Source organism: Schistocerca piceifrons, chromosome 2, assembly GCF_021461385.2.
Source record: "Schistocerca piceifrons isolate TAMUIC-IGC-003096 chromosome 2, iqSchPice1.1, whole genome shotgun sequence".
Lineage (NCBI taxonomy): Eukaryota > Metazoa > Arthropoda > Insecta > Orthoptera > Acrididae > Schistocerca > Schistocerca piceifrons.
In genome coordinates this window covers 1,014,473,905-1,014,495,520 of record NC_060139.1, presented here as the reverse complement: position 1 = coordinate 1,014,495,520, position 21,616 = coordinate 1,014,473,905, and the positions used below count along the sequence as shown (strand labels likewise).

Sequence of the window (21,616 nt, the reverse complement as noted above, 5' to 3'; positions counted from 1 at the left end):
ATACGTAGTTTTTATGCAGTCTATAGGGGAGAGCGTGGAAAAGTGGCCAATCCAACGTATTCATATTTTTTAAGCTGAGTAACAGTATTTGGAAGTGTACAGAAATCAGTGATTACAACCTGCAACCTAAGTACTTGAAACAATTCAACTTTTACAAAGTGGCTTAATGACCACTTTGCGCGACATGAGTAGGTAAAGTGGTCACTTAGTTTTAAACTAAGAAGTAAGAGATAAAGCTGTTTTAAGAAAGAACTGAATATATTTAGTTGTAACACACGATTCGTTTTTACTGCCAGTCTTCCCTTCGGCTTCCTTCCGATTTTCCACCTTTATACTTCCTTTTTTTGTCTCTTCATCTGCTGCCTCGATGTCACGTTATGATTTACTGTGAGAATCACCACGGAGTCCTCCTTTCGGCAGCTGCTTTTACGTTTTCCCCCTACAAAAAGCCACCACTGAGGTGACCACTCTGCCCACATTGACGCCATCACACAAATTCAGTATAAGGCTCTAACAGCGTAACCGAAATGGCAATATATAAATAACAATTATGGAGTCAAGGTATGACACTTTAAATGAAGTTTCATTAAAAAGACACAGGTCACATTCCTTCTCCACAGGAATACACAACTGACCTCTTGTCTTCACACTCACACTCACTCACTGGTCATACCGGACTCGAGATTCCATTACCTCAGCCACGTATTTTCGCCATCTGTCCCTGTCTTGGGCTATTTTCTTCCATTCACCTTCAATACCTAGGCTCCTCAAATCAGCCTTCACATTATCCTCCCATTTACGCCTCGGTCTCCCCACAGGACGTTTTCCTTCTACGTGCCCTACCAGTACTTTGCGCGCTGCCCTGCCTTCATCCATTCGAGCTACATCACCCGCCCATCGCAGCCTATGTGATTTAATAATACTGATTATGTCAGGGCTTGAATAGAGTTCGTGAACCTCTTCGTTATGCAATTTTCGACACTCTCCGGTAATGTCATCCCTTTTTGCTCCGAAAATTTTCCTCAAAATTTTGTTTTCAAATACTCGAAACGGCTTTTCATTTTGCACAATGAGAGACCAAGTCTCACGCTCATACAGCATAACTGGTAGAATAACAGTTTTGTATATTCTAATCTATAAATTCCTAGACAATATCCGAGATAAAAATAATCTATTCAGTGAGAAGCAGCACGCATTTCCCACCCGTAATCTCTTCTTCAGTTCGGATTCAATTTCATTTCTCGAAGTGATGTCCACGCCTAGATACTTAAATGTGTTCACTTTTTCAAACTGTATGTCTATGCAACTCTTAGTATTTTCTGATCTACTGCTGTTGGCATTCTAGTAGTAACCAGGTATTTAGTCTTGTCTGCACTTATCCTTAGACCTACATCTTCACTAGCCTTGATTAACGCATTCACATTTGCTGTTACAGATTCTTTCCTATCGCTAATGATATTTAAATGATCTGCATACCCTAAAATCTTAATATTTCCATTCAACTCCACACCCTCTGAATTATCTGCTGCCATTCGTACAATAAATTCTAGGACTAAATTAAAAAGTAGCGGAGACATGGCATCTCCCTGCTGAAGTCCGTTCTTTATTACAAATTCTTCTGACTCCAATTTCCCCACGCGCACTCTACCTTTTGTGTTTTTCAAACTCGCTTCTATAAGTCTAACATACTTCTTTGGCATTCCAAGTTCCAAAATAAATCCGTACAATTTTGATTTCAATACTGAATCATATGCTTTTGTAAAATCTTTGAAAAGATTATGAACTGGTTTATTGTATTGCCATTTCTTTTTCAAAATTTGACGCAGGGTGAATATTTGGTCTACAGTTGATGTGTTCTTCCAAAAGCCAGCTTGGTAATCCCCCATAATTTCATCTGCTTATGGTGTAAGCCTACTTAGCAGAATATTCGAGAAAATTTTGAAACATACTGGTAATAGCGATATCTCTCTATAATTACTACAATCCATTTTATCGCCCTTCTTAAAAATTGGGCACAGAATCGACTCCTGCCGACCTCTTATCTTACATCAGCATAAGTAAAATCCACAAAAATTACTACATATCTGAGAATAGGCACAATAGGTTAGATTTCGGTGTGTAACTGAGCCCACCAGGGAGGATACATTGAAGCATCCATGACCACTTTATCGGCTCTCCACTACACGCATAATGCACTCTTCAGCAGTAGTCCAGGATAGGAAACAGAACTGTTCGAAATATCTCTTCGGTAGTCATTCTGCTTCCTAGGTTCCAACCAATAAGTCGTAACCTGATATTTCCATTTCTGAACTGAAGCAACGTGGTCATTTCGATTCAGACTAATGCACACCGAGCGAGGTGGCGCAGTGGTTAGACACTGGACTCGCATTCGGGAGGACGACGGTTCAATCCCGCGTCCGGCCATCCTGATTTCGGTTTTCCGTGATTTCCCTAAATCACTCCAGGCAAATGCCGGGATGGTTCCTCTGAAAGGGCACGGCCGACTTCCTTCCCCATCCTTTCCTAATCCGATGAGACCATGACCACGCTGTCTGGTCTCCTTCCCCAAACAACAACAACAACTAATGCACAGGTAATTGTTCAAAGTACGGTGGCTCGAATCACATTATCGGTGCCATGTAGGGTATAGCTCTCCGCAATCACTTTGTATCACAAGTGGCAGTACTTACGGACCCCTCCCTGCCATCCACTTTCTCTAGGCTGCTAGGACGTACCTCCAGATTTAAGTGAGCCCGTCTCTCGGGTATTTCTTCTAACCTGTTGTGTGGGTATGTGTAGAGTGCGTCGTTGCTGACTGGAGTCTGTGTTTCAGGTGTGAGGCTGCCGCTGCGGCGGGTGGTGCACACTGGCCCAGCGAGGGCCCTGGGCCCTGCTGCTGGACGCATCTACGGCGGAGAGGATGCCTACAGCGGTGAGTAACACGCCGAGACCGCGGCCACTGTACGCACGTAACTTAGCAACCAGTGTAGTGAGTGGTAGTGGCGGCAGCTGTATTGTTCCAAAGGGGGATACTAACATTAGAAACTTATTAGAGGTTCCAGTCAGAAATGAAATGAGTATTAATATCTTCAATAGACTGAAAGCACTCCGTCTTAAGGCCACAAGTGGCCCATAGAGACCATCCGATCGCCGTGTCATCCTCAGTTGAGGATGCGGATAGGAGGGGCGTGTGGTCGGCACACTGCTCTCCCGGCCGTTATGATGGTTTTCTTTGACCGGAGCCGCTACTATTCGGTCGAGTAGCTACTGAATTGGCATCGGGAGGTGGAGTGCACCCCGAAAAATAGCAACAGCGCATGGCGGCTGGATGGTCACCCATCCAAGTGCCGGCCACGCCCGACAGCGCTTGACTTCGGTGGTCTCACGGGAACCGGTGTATCCACTGCGGCAAGGCCGTTGCCTATAATAGACTGAAGACTGGGATTAAAATTCAGTGCGCGAGGAAATCAGTAATAAGATTATACAGTGACAGTGCTGTTCTCAGTGAAAAAGAAGAACTATTACATAATTTGTAGAATGGAATGGACAGTCTCATGGGTACAGGGTACGGATTGAGAGTAAACAAAAGACGAAAGTAATAAGAAGCACCAAAAATGAGAGCAGCGAGAAACTTTAAAATTGATGATCAAAAAAAGGACGAAGCTAAGAAATTGTGCTGTCTTCGAAGCAAAATAACCCAATGCAGACGAAACAAGAAAGCACTATCAAAGATGCATTTCTGGCCTAAGGAAGTTTACTAGTATCAAACATACGCCCTAATTTGAGGAGGAAATTTCTGAGACTGTACGTTTTGAGCACAGTATTCTATGTTAGTGAAACATGGACTGTGCCGTAACAAGAACGGGAGAGAATCGAATCGTTTGAGATATTGTGTCGAAAATTGGGTCGGACTAATAAAGCAAGTAATGAGGAGCATCTCTGCAGTATCGGCGGCGAAAGAAATGTACAGAAAACACGGAGAAGGGGTAGGATGATTGGACATGTGTCACGACATCAGGAAGTAACTTCTAACGTTCTAGAGCGGCTATAGACGGTAAAATCTGTAGGGGAAGGCAGAGACTGGAATACATCCAGGAAATAATTGAGGACGGGGGTGAAAGTCTTACAGTGAAATTAATAGATTGACACAGGAAAGAAATTTGTGGCAGGCCGCGTCAGACCAGTCTGAAGATTTTGGAAAACCATAAATAAATACATAAAATAAAAATCCAAAATTTCATTCCAGGAACCAAAATGTGCGTGTAAGAATAATTGGTGATGCACTTTGGAGGTCCATGACATGATATTTCTTAACCTTTGTAACATTTTGACTATCACCTGGTCACCATTTTCTGTCCTTGATGTCTGCTGCTGTTCAGAAAAGACGTAACGTTAACGGTCGTGGCGCTTTACAAGACAGCCGTCTTTTTCTCTGGCAGCTGGCAACAGCGGTGAAGGTGGAAAGGTAGGTGGACTGCTCTTAGCTGTGGGTTCTTAGATCCATTACTGCATCGTCCTCCGTCGTTTTCGTGACATGGCCATCTTGATGCGGTTGAGTGGAAGTGGAACACAAGGAAAATAATCTGGTACATCCAGTATGGACAACTGAGAGGTTGGTTTCGATTAAGGCCGGGTGATCAAAAAGTCATTATAATATGAAAACTTAATAAATCACGGAATAACGTAGATAGAGAGGTACAAATTGACACACATGCTTGAAATGACGTTGAGTTTTATTAGAACCAAAAAAATTCAAAAGTTCAAAAAATGCCCAACAGTGGCGCTTCATCTGATCAGAATAGCAATAATTAACATAACAAAGTAAGACAAAGCAAAGATGATGTTCATTACAGGAAATGCTCAATATGTCCATCATCATTCCTCAACAACGGCTGTAGTCGAGGAATAACGTTGTGAACAGCACTGCAAAGCATGTCCGGAGTTATGGTGAGGCATTGGCGTCGGATGTTGTCTTTCAGCATCCCTAGAGATGTCGGTCGATTACGATACACTTTCCACTTCAGGTAACCCCAAAGCCAATAATCTCACGGACTGAGGTCTGGGGACCTGGCAGGCCAAGCATGACGAAAGTGGCGGCTGAGCACACGATCATCACCAAACGACGCGCGCAAGAGATCTTTCACGCGTCTAGAAATATTGGGTGGAGCGCCATCCTGCATAAACATCGTACGTTCCAGCAGGTGTTTATCAGCCAGGCTGGGAATGATGCGATTCTGTAACATATCGGCGTACCTCTCACCCGTCACGGTAGCAGTTACAAAACCAGAATCACGCATTTCCTCGAAGAAAAAAGGACCGACAACGGTAGATGTGGTAAATCCAACCCATACCGTGACTTTCTCGTCATGCAATGGAGTTTCCACTACACGTCTAGGATTTTCGGTAGCCCAAATTCTGCAGTTGTGGGCATTGACAGACCCTCGGAGCGTGAAATGAGCTTCGTCGGTCAACAACGCGTTACTCAAACAATCGTCATCTTCCGCCATCTTTTCAAACGCCCACACCGCAAATGCCTTCCGCTTCACTAAATCGCCAGGTAACAGTTCATGATGCCGATGGATTTCGTATGGATTGCATCGGAGGGGTACGCATCAGTGCCAACCAAACAGTAGTGTATGGAATGCCGGTGCGACGTCCTACTGTACGAGTGCTGACTTCCCCATGCATAGACGAACGCGCTACAGTTTCCATTTCTTCCTGAACTATCTCAGCAACATTACGCCTTGTGCTCGGTCGGCCACTACGGGGTCTGGCTCTGAGCACTATGGGACTCAACTGCTGAGGTCATTAGTCCCCTAGAACTTAGAACTAGTTAAACTTAACTAACCTAAGGACATCACAAACATCCATGCCCGAGGCAGGATTCGAACCTGCGACCGTAGCGGTCTTGCGGTTCCAGACTGCAGCGCCTTTAACCGCACGGCCACTTCGGCCGGCGCTACGGGGTCTATCGTCTAAACACCCCGTGGCTTCGAACTTCGAAATCATTCTCGCCACAGCTGCATTTGTCAACGGACCTTTACCCGTTCGAATCCCCTTCCTATGGAGATAGGATCGTAACGCTGAACTAGCATATTCCCCATTCTGATAATACAGCTTCACTAAAAGTGCCTTTTCAGGTAACGTCAACATGCTGCGACTGCTGGCGCATGTGCTTCTCTCTCTCGTTACAGCTCCTTTTAAACACGATTGTCATGCGCAGTCACTGACGTTTTGCTGTCCAGCAGCATCTGTCGGACATTTTGTGAACTTTATTTTTTTTTTTTTGTTCTAATGAAATCCCACGTCATTCCAAGTATGTGTGTCAATTTTTTCCTCTCTATCTACATTATTCCGTGGTTTATTATGTTTTCAAATTTATACTGACTTTTTGATCACCTGGTATATAGATATCAGTGTTTAGTACAGGCCTTCTTCATGCTTACTCAATCCATCCACTTTATTGAGATTATGGAATTTTTTGTGTTACTGAAACAGGCGCAACCGCATTAGGTGACAATAGCAAAATCATGACGATGTAATCATTGCGTAGTTTTAGAATTCCCCAGAATATAAACTGATGATTTCTAACAAATAGAAAATTCTAATACTTCAAAAATGTCGGAGCATCATTCTGAAGCAAGAGTGTTTATAGTTTGATCGTACCAACATTGCACAGGAATGCAAGAAGTAGTTATCTTTGAACTATCCTGTGAATGAACAACAAATGTTATAAGAATCAGTGATTGCTGGTGATATGGGAGTGACGACGAGATACAAGCGATACCTTGAAGCGGAGTCTGGTCAAACTGGAGCAGCTTCCAGGGGAAAAATACCATTACGAATTTTCAAAGAGGCAGGCATTACCTTTCATTAACATTTTGGTATTACTGTATTGCTTGTAACAGCCGTTCACTTATTTTTCAACAAGAACATAAACACCTTGCTAGTTTATGAAGGCTTGACGTACTGTGAAGTAGAGAAACGTGTGACTATGCAGAACTTTGCGACCACTGAATAATTGAAGCGTCTTTCATTGGAGCCCAATGCCCTACCTTTTGAGCGTAGTTATCGGTACCCTTCCACTAACGAACGTACTCAGACCCTTCATCAGATCAATCTGTCTTTTAAGAGTGCAGTTGTCACTAACGTTTCCCCTCTCCAGCTATCACGTGCTGTTCCTACGTGGTGTGATCTGTGTCTTACAGGACAGTTCCCGTACCAGGTTTCGCTGCAGCTGTCGCTGCTGTTCATCCGGTCGCACAACTGCGGCGGCTCCATCGTCTCCACCACCGCCGTCGTCACCGCCGGACACTGCGTCATGAACCTCGGCACCTACTACGTGAGTACTCGGCAGAGCGAGCCTGCATGCCATATCGCAACCCGGCAAGAACAGTGACACAACTGAAAAATGCAAAACTTGAAAAAAAAATCGCCGTAATGACTTCTATAAAACTTACATTGAAATATACAGACTGTTTCCGTAAGAGAGTGCAAAAATGTAACAGGACTTAGAGCATGCTCAGCTGAATTGTTTGAATCAGGGAACCTAGGGTCGGAGAAGCCAGCTTAAGGAGATATGAAAGTAATGTCTAACGTGTTGTCTAACATTACTGTTGTCGCTGAACTGTTTATTTACGTGTACACTCCTTATTTCCTGCAAAGAAACAAAGGAGATGAGCTGATCACTAGAAAGTCGTGGGACCGGTTTTGTTTGCTTACTTGTCCATAAGGTGGCTCTGTTCATCGTATTTACATTATCTCATGGCAGAACGTGCTGTTCGTGAGAGGCTGTGCATACAACATGACCATGCGTCGCATCACTTCAGTGCTGTTGTCCGTAACCATTTCAATGCTGTATTTCCTGGTGTCTGGACTGGGAGGCCCTATTCTATGGTCTGCGAGGTCACCTGACCTGAATCCCCCGATTATTTCCTATGGAGATATCTGAAGTTATTTGTTTATGACACTCCAATGGATACGGAGATAGAATTAGTGGTCAGAATTGTAGCTGCCTGTGATATGATTCAAAACATACCAGGGATATTTGTCAGGGTGGGTGAGAATTCTGTTCCCCGATGTCATCCTTGCATTGAGGTTAATGGCCGTCAGTTTCAGCACATTTTGTAAGGCGCAGTACAAATGGTACCTCCACTGTGTCAATGATGGTATCTGCAGTTAACTGTAACTAATGAAAATAAAAAAGTACACCGTAATGTGATTTTATTCATATTATCTCCTTAAAGTAGCTTTTCTGATGCCAGTTTCGCTACCTCGCATTGTCAGTGCAACGTCCGCTGTGTCCTGGTAAATTTTTGTGCGGTCTTACGGAAACACCCTATATAAATTTCCATTATAGTAAAGTATTTTTGGCAGTAAATCCCATTATATTCCGTACAACAGACGATGGAAATGTAGTTCTGCTCTCGTGGAATATCGGTTGTTATAAGGTAATTATTGTTGATGTTCATTTTCATCTTATATCCTTGGACATCAACAAAAGCAAAAAGAAGATAATGGAATGTATAAAATTACATCGGGTGATACTGAAGGAATTAGATTAGGAAATGAGACGCTTAAAGTAGTAAATCAGTTTTTCTATTTGGGGAGCAAAATAACTGATGATGTCGAAGTAGCGAGAGTATGAAATGTAGACTGGCAATGGCAAGGAAAGCGTTTCTGAAGAAGAGAAATTTGTTAACATCGAGTATAGATTTAAGTGTCAGGAAGTCGTTTCTGAAGGTATTTGTATGGAGTGTAGCCATGTATGGAAGTGAAACGTGGACGACAAATAGTTTAGACAAGAAGAGAATAGAAGCTTTCGAAATGTGGTGCTACAGAAGAATGCTGAAGATTAGATGGGTAGATCACATAACTAATGAGGAGGTATTGAATAGAACTGGGCAGAAGAGAAATTTGTGGCATAACTTGACTAGAAGAAGGGATCGTTTGGTAGGACATATTCTGAGGCATCAAGGGATCCCCAATTTAGTATTGGAGGGCAGCGTGGAGGGTAAAAATCGTAGAGGGAGACCAAGAGATGAATACACTAAACAGATTCAGAAGGCTGTAGGATGCAGTAGGTACTGGGAGATGAAGAATCTTGCACAGGACAGAGTAGCATGGAGAGCTGCATCAAACCAGTCTCTGGACTGAAGAGCACAACAACAACAAGGTAATTATTAATGATTTATGTGGGTAGTGTCACTTTTCTTGCTTTTTGAAAAACTTTTTTGTTTCGTTATGAATCCTCATGTAGCGTTTTTACCACATTCCCACCCCAATCTCTTATATTAAATGTAATCGCAGTTGCAAATGTAGACAACCATTAGCTGTAGAATGGAATGACGACAATGAAAATTTGTGCCGGACCGGGACACGAACCCATATTTCCCGCTTACCGCCAGCATTTCCAAAGGAATTTTGCATCGTAATTCAGACTAACACAGGCAATTACGTGCTGTAATATAATACGACATTCGTACCTCCATCTGCTAAAATTGTTACTAAGTTAGAGTAAAAAATGAATAACGAGTTGAACTTGTTTTCTTGGAAAAATATAAAACACCAAATTTCATTTTATAAAATTTATTAGAATCTAGGAACACTAATTACGTATAATGTAAAGAACACAATTTAAGACCACATAGAATCGTAAATGGACTTAATTAATGTGGGAACAATTTTCGCTGAGAAAAGGGATTCAGTATGAAGTTTCTTAAGAGCAGAAATTTCCTTTCTTTCCTAGTACGCTGCAAGGCCCGAAATTTCATAATATTTACAACAGCTTTAGCTGTCGAAACAGTGAGATGCAAGGATGTTTGAATGGCACTGTAATGTAAAATACAGACACTCTATAAATACAGGCTCTGTAATAATCAATGATATTGAAAATTACACTCGACTTACCTTATACATCGAAAGTTTCACAATGTGCAGCTCTTCTTCAATGACCCACGCTCCCCTGCCAGCAGAATTGCGACGTGACACTACTCGCGCTGTGACGAATGATGAAGTTGCCTACAATAAAACTGACTCAGCTGCCCTGAATTGGGCAAATTGTGGGATAGAGATATGACTTTTTCATGTATCTTGCGTCCGTGATGAATAGTATCCGTAGTCGGTGTTCAGGTATTTAAACTCATGTGGCAGTATCTTTTTTCATCTAAGTGAATAAATGAAGTATCCGTGACTGTGCAGAAAGCAATCGTACGCCTTACGTGTATTAAAACTGTGTACTGGATCGGTATTCGAAACCGGGACCGTATCTTGGCGAACGGCTCTATCCAAGAAAGATTTGAAGTGGTTCAAATGGCTCTGAGCACTATGGAACTTAACATCTGAGGTCATCAGTCGCCTAGACTTACAACTACTTAAACCTAACTAACCTAAGGACAGCACACACATCCATGCCCGAGGCGGGATTCGAACCTGCGACTGTTTTGAAGTGGCGAACGCCCTGCTGCATGGTGAGAGATTCGTCCTGGATGTGCTGTACTGTTGAGATATTGAGATGTCCAACGTCTGTGTCACGCACTGTATCAATATTTTAAGGCCGTAGGAGGCCCTTTCACAAACAAAGCACTTGAAGCAGATCGGACTTTGTTTCTTACTATTTTGTCTAGATTTCATGTAGTACATTCTGTAGTTAGTAGCAGTACGTTGTTAAATCTGCAATTTGGGGGTAAGAAGGTAGGGAGAACTTAGAAAGTTTGGATGAAACGAAACCCGACTGTTTTTTCCACTACTGATGGAAATAGATAGTGTGCCACCATGGAGCACCAGTGCGTTATTTATGGAATTATACGGTACTGTTCATCTCATAACGGGTGTTAAATGGTGAAAATTTCATGCCTTTCGGAACTGACGACCATCATGATCATTGGATTTCTGACCAAGAACTCCCGAAACGGCCAAGTACGTGAAGTGTTCGAGTCCACCCCTACATGTACTTTGTTCTTCTTAGACACAATGGCATGTACCAGCAGTACAATGCCATGTGTCACGCAGCTCGCTGTGCACATACGTGGTTCGAAAAGCACCACGATGAGTTTGGCCTACTCCCCCGGCTAACAAACTCCCCGAATTTCAACCCAGTTGATAATTTTTGGGACGACCTCGATCAAGCTGTACGCGCCATTGTTCCTCAACTGAGAAATTTAACGCAGCTGTCAAAGTCTCTGGAGTCGAAATGGCTCAGCACCCTTGTAGGTACCTCCAAGAACTTCATCCACTGTCTTCCTGCAAGTTTCGCAGCGGTGCGCTGTACGAAAGGCGATTACTCAGGCTCTTGACATGTGTTCTCAGTAATGTGACTGGACATTCTAAATAAACTACTTATCATGTCACAGGCGACTCTGTTGTCATATCTCCAAATTGTCTGATTTTTTTTTCTTTTCTTTTCAGGCGGTGGCTGGAGAACTGAACCTCAAAGTCGACGAAGGAACTGAACAGGAGTCAAGGGTTTCTGAACAGATCATGCACCCTGACTACCCTGGGTGAGTTTCCACATTAAACTGCCGTTTACATCTTGAAAAAGAACAGTGGAATCGTTTCGAAGGCTGCACACTGCCAACGTTAGGTATTTGAGCGCCTTGAAAGCTTTTGAATACCTAGGCTAGTTGTAGGCCTGAATGTAAGACATTACACAGCCATAAAACCAAACATCACATTTTTATCATCATTCGTGGTTTGTTATTTTCAGTTGGCTACATACAAAATTGTCTTTCACCAGTAGCACGATGCAAGCAAAAAGCGTGTTAATGTCCTTTCCTTTCCAAGCTAAAGCAGTACTATACGTGGAGAGTGGAATGCTTCAATACCTTACGTTTCCAGTTTGCTTGATTTTGCAAGACTATACTCAATTTCTCGTCCAACAATATACTGGGCCTGGAGTGCGAAAATGATGCAGCCACACTTTGTGGTTACCATCACCAATGAACTATCCGTGTGCAGCAAACAGTGTGTTGGTGCAGCATATGAGAACTGAAATTCAGAGGAGTTTTCGTATTTAATCACAAAATGATTGTCCCTTCCTTGCTTCTGCGGTAACAGGAAAAACGCTTTCGTGTTTAACAGTGTGCAAAAGAAAGCTGTAAGGCATAAATTTCACCACCAGAATTTATAGTCTCATAGTGCAAGAACAACATTTGTTTTCTTCTCAGAAAATAAGTTCATTGATTCTGTAATTTGTGGAAGAAAATGCACTTGCAGAGTATCTCAGACGTCTGTGTTTGGTGCTGCACTACATCATTGCGTTACCAATTACAATAAACAACTTACTGAATAATTTTACATTCTTAAAGCAGAGCAACCAGTAAGTCATCTGCAAGTCAACTTATTCTGCACGCACGCTGAGTCTCTCATTTCGTGCGCAGTGGAGCTGTTCAATGTATGATGAACATTTACACATACTACTTTGAAACTGAAATGTTTGCTTCCAGCCTATATTAGCTTCCTATTTGTCTATTTGCTATCAAAGAAAGCGAAATGTCCTGTGCATAGATTAAACAACAAATGTTTACCCAACAGAGGTCTCGCTGTGACGGCCAATGACATTGCCGTCTTCACGTTGCGCTCTGCGTTCACGCTCGGCACCTACGTGCAGACCATACCACTGGCCAGTGCGGGGTCCATTCCAGCATGTAAGTACCTTTACGTCATCACGCTGTACATATACCACTTATACCAGTTACAAAGAGTGATTTATTGCACAGTGTACAAGTTCTAGGGATTGATCGGTGAGAGGATACGTAACAAGAAGGTCTAATGAACTTTTGTCAGGAAACGCATGGGAGAGACCATTTATTCAGTCATACTCTGTTACAGACACTGCGGTGTAATACGCACTGTCCCATGCTGTCACAGTACAGTGTGGATGGTTTCCTGTTAGAGGGTCGTATTGTTCCTCGTACGTCATACCTTGTGCCCTCTCCTGCCATAGTAGTGATAATGTTGTCTCCCATTCACCTGTCTTGCTGACTCGTAGTGGGTGTGATACAGCATTGTACACAATGGTTCCGCATTCGAATCGAGTGCTTGCCGATGTGGTGTTTACTTACATAAAAGTAAATGGCAACAGGAGCCAGGAAGCGAGAATGTGTCAGGTGACCTATCGCCACCGACATTCAATGTTTGCAACAGTGTTTCTCCGAGAAACGGTCTCGTTCCAGGAAGCAGGAAATCAAGAAGAACGTACCCGAATTATTCTGACACCAGACTTGGACGAAAATGTGATTATCACTGTGGCAGGCGACCGCTTTGTCAGTACCAGGCAGTTGGCCCGCTAGTACAGGGTAATCCAGACGAGCGTGTGGAATATTTTTCATGAAAATTGTTACTATCCATATCACTTACAGCATGTCAGTGACCGACTTTCCACATCGGGAGCAGTTTTGTCACTGGTTTCTTCACCAGGAAACCACGATACGGGATTTGTTTCAGCCATTCTATTCACAGATGAGGCCAACTTCTCGCGCAATGGTATGTTCAACTTTCATAACAGTCATCTGTGGGATAGTATGCAGAAACCCCATGGTATGGTGACAGCGCATCATCAGCTTCGGTGCAGCCGGAATGTGTGAACCGGGATAATTGGGGACCGCATTTCGGGAGCATTTTTTTCTTCTACGCCGCCTAACAGGCCGGAACTGTGGTGTCACCGCCAGACACCACACTTGATAGGTGGTAGCCTTTAAATCGGCCGCATTCCGTTAGTATACGTCGGACCCGCGTGTCACCACTGTCAGTGATTGCAGACCGAGCACCGCCACATGGCAGGTCTAGAGACACTTCCTAGCACTCGCCCCAGTTATACAGCCGACTTTGCTAGCGATGGTTCACTGACAAATTACGCTCTCATTTGCCGAGACGATAGTTAGCATAGCCTTCAGCTACGTCATTTGCTACGACCTAGCAAGGCGCCATTACCAGTCACTATTGATGCTATAAAACATGTACCGTCAAGAGCGATGTTCACCAATTATGGAATAAAGTTAAGTATTCCAGCAGCCACGTACTATTTTTGCCAATCTCATTTCCCTGACGTGTTCCAGACCTCACACCAGCCTGCGTGAGCTTAAACGCGTGCCTTTCGGCTTCCTCTTAGTGGGTTGGCTGTGTTGCCAATCCACAACAGGAACAATCGGCGTTTCTTGCAAGTGACTTTCTCTCCCCTGCTGGAAGAAGTGTCATTGATGATTCGAAGGGTTATGTGGGTGCTGCATTATGGTGCTCCACTCACTTCGCCGTTAACGTCCGGACGCTTCTGAATCGCGTCTTCCTTTGTCAATGGATCGGAGGACAGAGTACAGTGGCATGGCCTGCTCGTTCATCGGATCTCAACCAGTGCGGTTTCTGGTTGTTGACCCATCTCAAAAGTGTCGTTTGTGCAGAGCCCATTCCAGATATGAGACACTGGAGCAGCGTATCCATGCTGCGTTTGACACTGTTCGGGTGCAGCCTGGCAGATGCGAACGTGTAAGACAGAACATGCTACGGCGCGTACACGCATGCGTTGAGGCATGGGGAAACCATTTTCGACACATACTGTAACGGTAGCTGCATAGTATAGCGCCGCAGTCTCTGTAACAATGTATGATTGAATAAATGGTCTGTAGCATAAACCATGCATTTCCTGACGAAAGTACATTAGACCTTTTTTGTTCCGTGTCGTCTCATCGATCAATCCCTGGAGTTTGAGTTTGTACACAGTGGAAAAAATCACCCTCTATAGAAGGAAGTCATAATATAAATTTGGGTTACTTACTTTATTACTACAGTTAAGGGGGGGGGGAGGGGGGTTAGGACGTCAAACGGGACGACTTGGAGCAGGAGAGGCACCACAGCAGGACATTTTAATATCCACTGTCTATACTTTTACAAATACATTCATAAAACTTTGTCAGCATGACCAGGAAGGATTCAGAACTCACATTCATAGCAGTGGAAGTTCGATAACATAACGAAGTAATTTTTTTGACATGTGAAATTTCATCATTTTCTTCACTTACTAATGGTAGCATTTGTTGCTATAGGTACACTTCTCTTCGTAAGTAAGAGAGATGGTTCGATGAATTTGGCGCCACATACAAACCATACTTAAAGGTGTATGAAACTCTAGAATTTTCCAAATCTATTAAAACTGTGGTAAAAATTGGGGTAATTACTTACAAATTTTTTTTCTAAACATGAAGTTTAAAATACAACAGATCATTCGTTTTTTCATAAATTAAATAAATTCTAGAGTTTCATAGACCTGTAAGTATGGTATGTATACTGTGCAAAATTCATCGAAGAATCTCTCTAACTTATGAAGAAAAGTGTACCTATAGAAACAAATGCAGCCATTAGTAAGTGAAAAAATGATGAAATTTCCCACGTAAAAAAATATTTTGTTATGTTTTCGAACGTCCACTGCAATGAGTGTGAATCCTGAATCCATCCTGGTGATGCTGACAAAGTTTTATGAATTTATTTGTAAAAGTATAGACACTGGAAATTAACATGTTCTGTGATGCCTCTCTTGCTCCAAGTCGGCCCGTTTGACGTCCTAGCCCCCTTAGTAGCAGTGTGAATATTACGCGTCTCGTACGCTATCTTATTTCTAGTAGATATTAACAGCTCGTAAAAGATTATATACCCTCTGTGTGCTGTTCCTCGACTTTTGATGCGATCCTCAGAGCGGCTAAAGCTATGTTTGTCTGCGTCTGCTGAACACAACCTATGCTTATTTTCAATTATTTTTTTTTCAGCCGGTTCAAACGCGATCGCCTCCGGCTGGGGCTCCACGCCTACCGCCACCACACCCAACATACTCCAGTGGCTGGACGCCACCATCATAGACTGGGAGAGCTGCAGACAGCTGCTCGATGACGCGGGCATCGAGGACAACCCTGTCGTGGACACCATGATCTGCACAGGCCCAGTCACGGGAGGCATCAGTCTCTGCAGCGTGAGTAGCCAACATTACTACAACTCCCTCGACTTGTCAAAGGGATGTGACAGCGCATGTCTCAGTATCTGAGTGCAGAGTACATAGTGTCAGAGAAAATGTCGCAAATGCGAGGGATGGAACTTAAATAGTGGCAACTATTTATTCACAACCGGTGCAAAAGAGTTACATGTTTGTATCTGTTACTGTCCTTCAAAGTAGTCACCAGCGTTGTGTAGAACCCGTTTCCAACAATGTGGAAGGCGTAGTATACCGTTAGCAGAGCCTGTTCTGTTGATGGTGCGAATGGAGCAGTATACTGCCTGTCTAATCTCTGGAACAGTTCTGAAGCGAATGCCACGAAGTGGTTCCTTCATCTTCGGAATCAAATCAAAGTCACATAGACTCACGTCCGGGGAGTATGGTGGATGGTACAGTACTTCCCAGTCCCACCGACCGAACAGAGCAGCCATAGCTTGGGCTGTATGCGCCCGCGCATTGTCGTGCAAAATTATGGGTGGGTTGCGCAGAAAGTGTCGCCGCTTCTTGCGCAAAGCTGGTCGCAGGTGATACTCCAAAAACGGGCAGTAATACTGTGCATTGACAGTCTGCCGTGGAGGAACGTAATGCGCTAGGATAACACCATCACAGTCGTACACGAGAATCACTTTATACCGCTCCATTCGCACTATCAACAGAACAGACTCTAACAGTATACTATGCCTTCCACATCGGTGACAATGGGCTCTACACAATGCTGGTGACTACTTTGAAGGACAGTAACAGGTGCAACTCTTTTGTATCGGTTGCGAATAAATAGTTCCTACTATTTAAGTTGCAACCCTCATAGCTTTAGCCGTATCTTATTATAATAAAACTAGTTCATAAATACAAAAGATTTATGACTTAATCATGCATCATTCGCCTGGGAAGTAATAGCATGTGGTGTTCTCCAAGGTCCCATCGTCGGTGAGTTGTTTTTCTTGCACATATGAACGTCACTTTGTCGTCAGTTACATGTATATATCTCTGCTTGCCAGGTGATTGCGTCTACATATCGGTCTCTCTTTATCTCTCGTTAATACTGTTTTTGTGTGCAGGCCACAGCGATTGTCGGCCCTTGTAAGCGACGTCAGTCTCTGTCATTTCTCGGGGCCAATAAACCGACGTATCGATGTGCAGGTATCTGAGGAGAGTACAGGTCTTTGTGATCGCCCTCGGGACCTTAATATACTTGTATTGTGAATCCACTGAAAATGTTTGTCTGAAAGGAATGAGAAGTGAACCAGCAGTATTGGCAGTTTCCTATTCAAGACATGAACAATTTTCAGCTGGCAACTACATGGCTACTGGGTGTTGTGTGCTGTCCTTCGGTTAATTAGGTTTAAGTAGTTCTAAGTTCTAGGGCACTGATGACCATAGATGTTAAGTCCCATAGTGGTCAGAGCCATTTGAACCATTTTTTTGAACTACATGGCTACAGACTCACCAAAAATAATTCGTTAATTTAATTGTAATTGATCGTTTGATATGATCATGATTGGACCTGTAGTCTACGAATAGCGCCTTTGACTAGTAATCAAAACGTCCTGGGTTCGAACCTAGTAGCTGCTTAGATGTAGAATAAAAACCATGAGCAATGAATTCTTGCACAAACTTCCTCGGGGACGTAGAGATTCTTATACTCACGTGCCTGTACACAAGAGCATTAAGCACTACTGCCATCAATGAGGGCTTGTATTTAGCTAATAAATACAATGGAATAAGGAAGTGATGGAAGTATGACCACTTGTCCTCTAGAAGAGATGTCTTTCACAGCAGCGAAGATGAACAAGTGCTCAGGAAACTTTTCTGGCAGATTAAAACTGTGTGCCGAACCGAGACAGCACACACTTTGCCGCAGAGTAAAAATCTCATTCTTTAAGTGCACATAGTTCTTAAGGTATGCATTTTATAGCCCATATATACTAGACTAATTTTTCTTGTTTTGGTCCATACTGCCACCTACACCGACAGTCTACAATCTGAGTAATAACAGTGTCAGTACATGTTATCCACTGTCAGATGTATCAAAACCATTTTCGATTATAAATTTCGAGTCGATGGTTTCTGGACCAGGGCACTTTTCGTCAGACTGATGCATTTGCGCTTCTCCATCATCACTGAAAGTTTTTAATATCATCACAGAACCACTCTGTATGCAGAACTCTGTACAGGTATGTCTGGTCAGCAACAAGAGCAAATTTAGCATGAACTCAGCAGTTCACAACCACAGTACTAGAAGTGAAAATATTGTTTGTATAGACCGTAGAACCCTCTCTAGGGCTCAGCCCTGAGTTTTATATTCTGCGGCAATAATCTCTGGCAGGTTGCCAGTGAACATTAAGTAGAAATTTGCAAATTCTTGAACACTTAAACACTAAGTAGGATACGTCATTAGCCACTCCATCTAGTCCAGACATAAATGCTGATTTTGCTTCTGCGCGGACAGCTAATAGTGGTCTGTATAAGGTTAAAATACTTTTGTTTTAATTATTGGATAATAACAGCAGCTGACTTGTACAGGAGGAAGGGAAGTGGCATTGCTCAAAGTGGCTGTTTATCTGATTACTTACATATGAGTAAGGTAATAGTAATTACAACAATTATCAGTTTATGTAGATCAGCACTAGTCATAATTTGTTGTTAGTATACTTTACAGAAATTGCGAGCTATGATTAATTCTGCATGTTAATGAATAACGTGACTCGTTTCACAATGTTGAAGCCTCAGCTTCATAATGGGACTGACAGAACAAGGTGTCAGAATAAATGACTGCATGAGTGAGAAGGAAAAATAAATGAGAGTATTTAGTCGTTAATCATCGAAGTGTCCTTGCTAAATTAGTAATAGGTAAGAAAGTTTGATTTCACTAGAATCATGCAGATAATGACCTACACGATGTGTTTGGTAAAATTCGGGTAAAGCTCATTAGTATCACCAGCAAATTGAGGCTTGAATATAGGTTAACGTGTAGTGATACATGTCTAGCAAAGAGACAGGACTCGCTACACTTTAAGTATTAGCTTGAATAAAAGCATAGGTGTTTCACAAACTTACGCACTGTGCTTATCAAATCATGCAGCAGGCCACCGTTAGCTGAATCCTCGATATAGTTTCTTATTTAACAATGCTACTGATACGCCACCTGAAATTCGTCGTATCATCGGCACAACGTGATGTCTCGCAAGTTTCTCGTTTCCACTAGCTAGAAAAGACTGTTAATTTCGAACTCCCAATTTAAGCCATGCACAGGATGATATTATTTGCTTGCAACTTATTTTACTTTTTTCCCACACAGGGGGACTCCGGCGGCCCATTGGTGCAGAACGGAGAACTCATCGGTGTGACGTCATGGGCGATCACTCCTTGCGGTTCGGTGGGATCTCCATCTGGATTCACCAGGGTCTCTGCTTTCAACGACTTCATCAACCAGTATCTGTAACTGCACTTTGCATGTGACAATAAACGTATGAGAATGTGACACGTCTTTTGCCTTGTTTATGTGATATTGGAACGTCACGGCTTCAGCCTTCCTCAGCCAGTGCTCATCAACATAGTTTCTTGCAAACGAGTTCAAGTCTACTGATATGATGCACGATTGGGCTCCATACGATATTATTAACGATATGGATGGGAATTACGAAAAGAGGCACACTTGAGCCCTGAACGGTACATGTAAATCGTTTCCACCTGCTTCTTTTTCAAGATGAGTTGTGCCGCATCTATCTCCAATTAGAAAAGAAACAGATAACATGGAAGTTTTGACCACTACAAGGTAACTTTCTATCCAGCTATAGCTTCCCATCACAGATTATTATGAGTGAACACGTCGAACAGAGGCAACAGAACACAGGAGGTAGTTAGCTGGATCATCTCGTAGTCCACTAGCTTACTCTATTATCAATTCGAGTTACTTCTGCAATAAAAATCGCAGATTAAACAGAATTGCATGAAGGCCGCAGGAGAGTCTACATGAAGAAAAGCTTGAGAGGAAGTACCCCAGCACATGTTACCGCTATTCGTTACCCGTACTCCTGTTTTCTTTAATAATTCTTTCTGCACCATATTATGCAGAAGGTTTTTATTTGCACTGGTGTTCAAGTTGTGAGAAATTGACACTTCTCTCCTGGTCGCCTACAAGCAAACACGAAATGAGTCAATGAAAAAAGATATGCTCATTTTACTGCGAGATATGGCGATTAAATAAAGAGATTTCTGTGAGAAATAGTTTAGGGCAAGTAACTTCTATTCTCTTAACTTATTATTCTCCGCTATATACCGTGTATGCTGCTGCTTATGGCCCTTCCATTCGTCAGTTTTATAGTTCTTCGATTGACGAATTGTTCAACTTTCCCGTTATTGCCTTTACCTATTTCTCATAACGAAAATGTGCAGGCCCTGTGGCCGAGCGGTTCTAGGCGCTTCAGTCTGGAACTGCGCGACCGCTACGGTCGCAGGTTCGAATCCTGCCTCGGGCATGGATGCGTGTGATGTCCTTAGGTTAGTTAGGTTTAAGCAGTTCTAGGGGACTGATGACCTCAGATGTTAAGTCCCATAGTGCTCAGAGCCATTTGAACCATTTTCATAAGGAAAACGTGTCTGCTTCAAGGGACTTCTTACTTCTGGAAGCGGCAAGATGTCACATGGAGCGAAATGTAAAGGGCACCGAGGATGGTGGAGCACAAGAATGTGCTTGGCCGTTAAAAACTGCATCGCTCGGAGCGGGCGAATGGAGAAACCAACAGATTTTCTTGCACAAGTCCGATTTTCTCTTCCGTATTCTTTTCCTTAGCTTAATTAGGACTCCTTGATGGTATTTCTGAATAACAGGCACCCATTCTGCCTCGATAAAACCCTTAGAATCGGAACAAACACCAACGACATTGTGTTCAGTGCTGCCTTGCTGAATCATTCTTCCATTGTTGGCGATATGGAAGGTTTTCTTTCCAGGTCATATCAGTCATGATGATATTTGTGAAAAAGTGTGGCTGTTCAATGCGTTGTTCCATGTCCTCAGGGAAAATGTCCTTTCAATGGCCTTTTTCCTCATAAAGCCGTGCGGTTCTAGGCGCTACAGTCTGGAGCCGAGCGACCGCTACGGTCGAAGGTTCGAATCCTGCCTCGGGCATGTGTGTGATGTCCTTAGGTTAGTTAGGTTTAATTAGTTGTAAGTTCTAGGCGACTGATGACCTCAGAAGTTAAGTCGCGTAGTGCTCAGAGCCATTTGAACCATTTCAACCTTAAATAAACTCACAACAACTCTCAAATCTTCACCACTATCAATCGCCATAAGGTTTCAGATGTAACACTGTGTATGAGTGAGCCTGGAGGCAGAGTAACATCATATGATGCTGATGGTTTGAACACTTTTACCAAACGTACCAACTTGTCAATGGAACGAAAAATCGCACAGATCTCTTCAACGTAATGCAGTTTATGGAGACTAGTAAAGTCGAATATCTCATACTAGCTGTTACCTGCAGCTGGTAATCACAAATAAGTAGTTTTGTTATGAAGAGTGATGGTGAGTAAGTAAGCTGTGGTACGTGCAGTAACATCAGCTGCCCACACATGTCCGCCTAACTGGATAAGCGTAGCGCATGATGAGTAGTCCGCTCTGCCCCCCTCCCAAGCTGTCCCAAC

At 43.0% G+C, this 21,616-nt stretch overlaps 1 protein-coding gene across 1 annotated transcript in view; it reads left to right on the top strand.

Annotated features, from left to right (window-relative positions):
* LOC124776076 (trypsin-1-like) overlaps positions 1 to 19,415 on the top strand; it is a 29,014-nt gene extending 9,599 nt beyond the window's left edge. The window contains exons 2-7 of the mRNA XM_047250918.1: positions 2,834 to 2,932; positions 7,209 to 7,342; positions 11,407 to 11,498; positions 12,532 to 12,644; positions 15,753 to 15,952; positions 19,272 to 19,415. Coding sequence (XP_047106874.1) covers positions 2,834 to 2,932; positions 7,209 to 7,342; positions 11,407 to 11,498; positions 12,532 to 12,644; positions 15,753 to 15,952; positions 19,272 to 19,415 — 782 coding nt within the window. The remainder of the gene's footprint in view (positions 1 to 2,833; positions 2,933 to 7,208; positions 7,343 to 11,406; positions 11,499 to 12,531; positions 12,645 to 15,752; positions 15,953 to 19,271) is intronic.
* Positions 19,416 to 21,616: the final 2,201 nt, after the last annotated feature.